The sequence below is a fragment of the Bidens hawaiensis genome, unplaced genomic scaffold (assembly GCF_021521415.1).
Source record: "Bidens hawaiensis isolate Kalapana, Puna unplaced genomic scaffold, B.hawaiensis_p1.1 tig00040068_1, whole genome shotgun sequence".
Classification (NCBI taxonomy): Eukaryota; Viridiplantae; Streptophyta; class Magnoliopsida; order Asterales; family Asteraceae; genus Bidens; species Bidens hawaiensis.
The window spans coordinates 51,339-52,837 of NW_027497061.1; the positions used below are offsets into that span (position 1 = coordinate 51,339).

The window sequence follows — 1,499 nt, forward strand, 5'->3', positions numbered from 1 at the left end:
GCCAAATGGAATTAGAACCTCCCGCAGAGCAACAGAGAGAACACATTTGGCAATTATACACAGACGGTGCATCAAACGACGAAGGATCGGCAGCAGGGCTGAAGCTGATAGATCCAGAAGGCCACGATTTTACATACACTATTCGCCTTGACTTCAAAAGTACAAATAACGAGGCGGAATACGAGGCGTTCCTGGCGGGCCTCAGAATAGCGAAAAAGTTGGGGGGCTAGACACCTGGAAGCCCACGTGGATTTAATGCTGGTGGCGAATCAAATTGAGGGTGCGTATGAAGCCAAAGATGACAAGATGGCTTCATACCTCGCGCAAGCTAAAGCGCTCATGCTAAACTTCACAACATGCAAAGTGAAACATATAAATCGAAGCGAAAATAAGCAGGCAGATGCGCTTAGGAAATTGGCATCGCTAAGCTTTGACCACTTAGCAAATGATATCCAAGTGGAGGTCCTTGATAATCCTTCCGTCCCCGCCAAAGAAGTCTGTGTCATTTGCACAAGCACCGCCAGTTGGATGACACTGATCATCAACTTCTTATCCTCGGGTGCACTACCGGACAACAAGGAAGAAGCCAAAAAGATACGCCATAAAGCGCTAAATTATCAAATGAAAGAAGGAATTTTGTATAGGCGATCCTACCTGGGACCACTTCTCCGATGTATAGACCCGTAAGACACAAATTATCTACTACGAGAAATCCACGAAGGTATTTGCAGTATCCACGCTGGACCAAAAATGGTGGTTGCAAAGATTATGAATGTGGGGTACTACTGGCCAGACATGCACATGAATGCAGAAAAGCATATACGCAAATGTACCGCATGCCAGCGACATGCACCAAACACCCTCTGGCCAAAAAAACAACATGATACCAGTGACATCAGCATGGCCATACAATAAACGGGCCATCGATATCACAAGTCCATTATCAGAAGCACCGGGGAGGGTGAAGTTCCTAATAGTCGTCATAGATTACTTCACCAAGTGGATTGAGGCAAAACCATTACCAACCATCAATGCCGCCAGCGTTAAGAAGTTCATTTGGGAATTCATAATTTTCCTTTTTGGTTTACCAATGAATATCGTCAGCGATAATGGCACGCTATTCTCAGACCAGCGCATCAAAAGCAAGGCTCTCATAATTGAACATAAGTCAAACGTTTACATCCGTAGCGCACCCACAAGGAAATGGTGAAGTCGAGCCCGCTAATCGTAGCATCGTCGACGATATCAAGCGGGGACTTGATTGCTACATGTCGGGGTGGGTAGACCAGGTCGCACATGTACTTTGGGCCTTTTGCACGCAAAATAATACAGGCAACGCGGAAACACCGTTTAGCCTAACTTATGGCAGTGAGGCGATGGTCCCGGTGGAAATAGGTCTTTCCACACCCCGTGTCTTGGCAATAGATGAAGATAATAAAAATCAAAGGCGCATAGACCTAATGCTTCTGGAAGAAAGGCGAGAATTAGCTGCAATACGG

The 1,499-nt window shown here is 46.0% G+C and overlaps 1 protein-coding gene across 1 annotated transcript; it reads left to right on the forward strand.

The window, feature by feature from the left end:
* The first annotated feature begins 255 nt into the window (after positions 1-255).
* On the forward strand, positions 256-687 carry LOC143591798 (uncharacterized). The gene has a single exon (XM_077071893.1). The coding sequence runs from the start codon at positions 256-258 to the stop codon at positions 685-687; it is 432 nt and encodes a 143-aa protein (XP_076928008.1).
* The last annotated feature ends 812 nt before the right edge of the window (positions 688-1,499 follow it).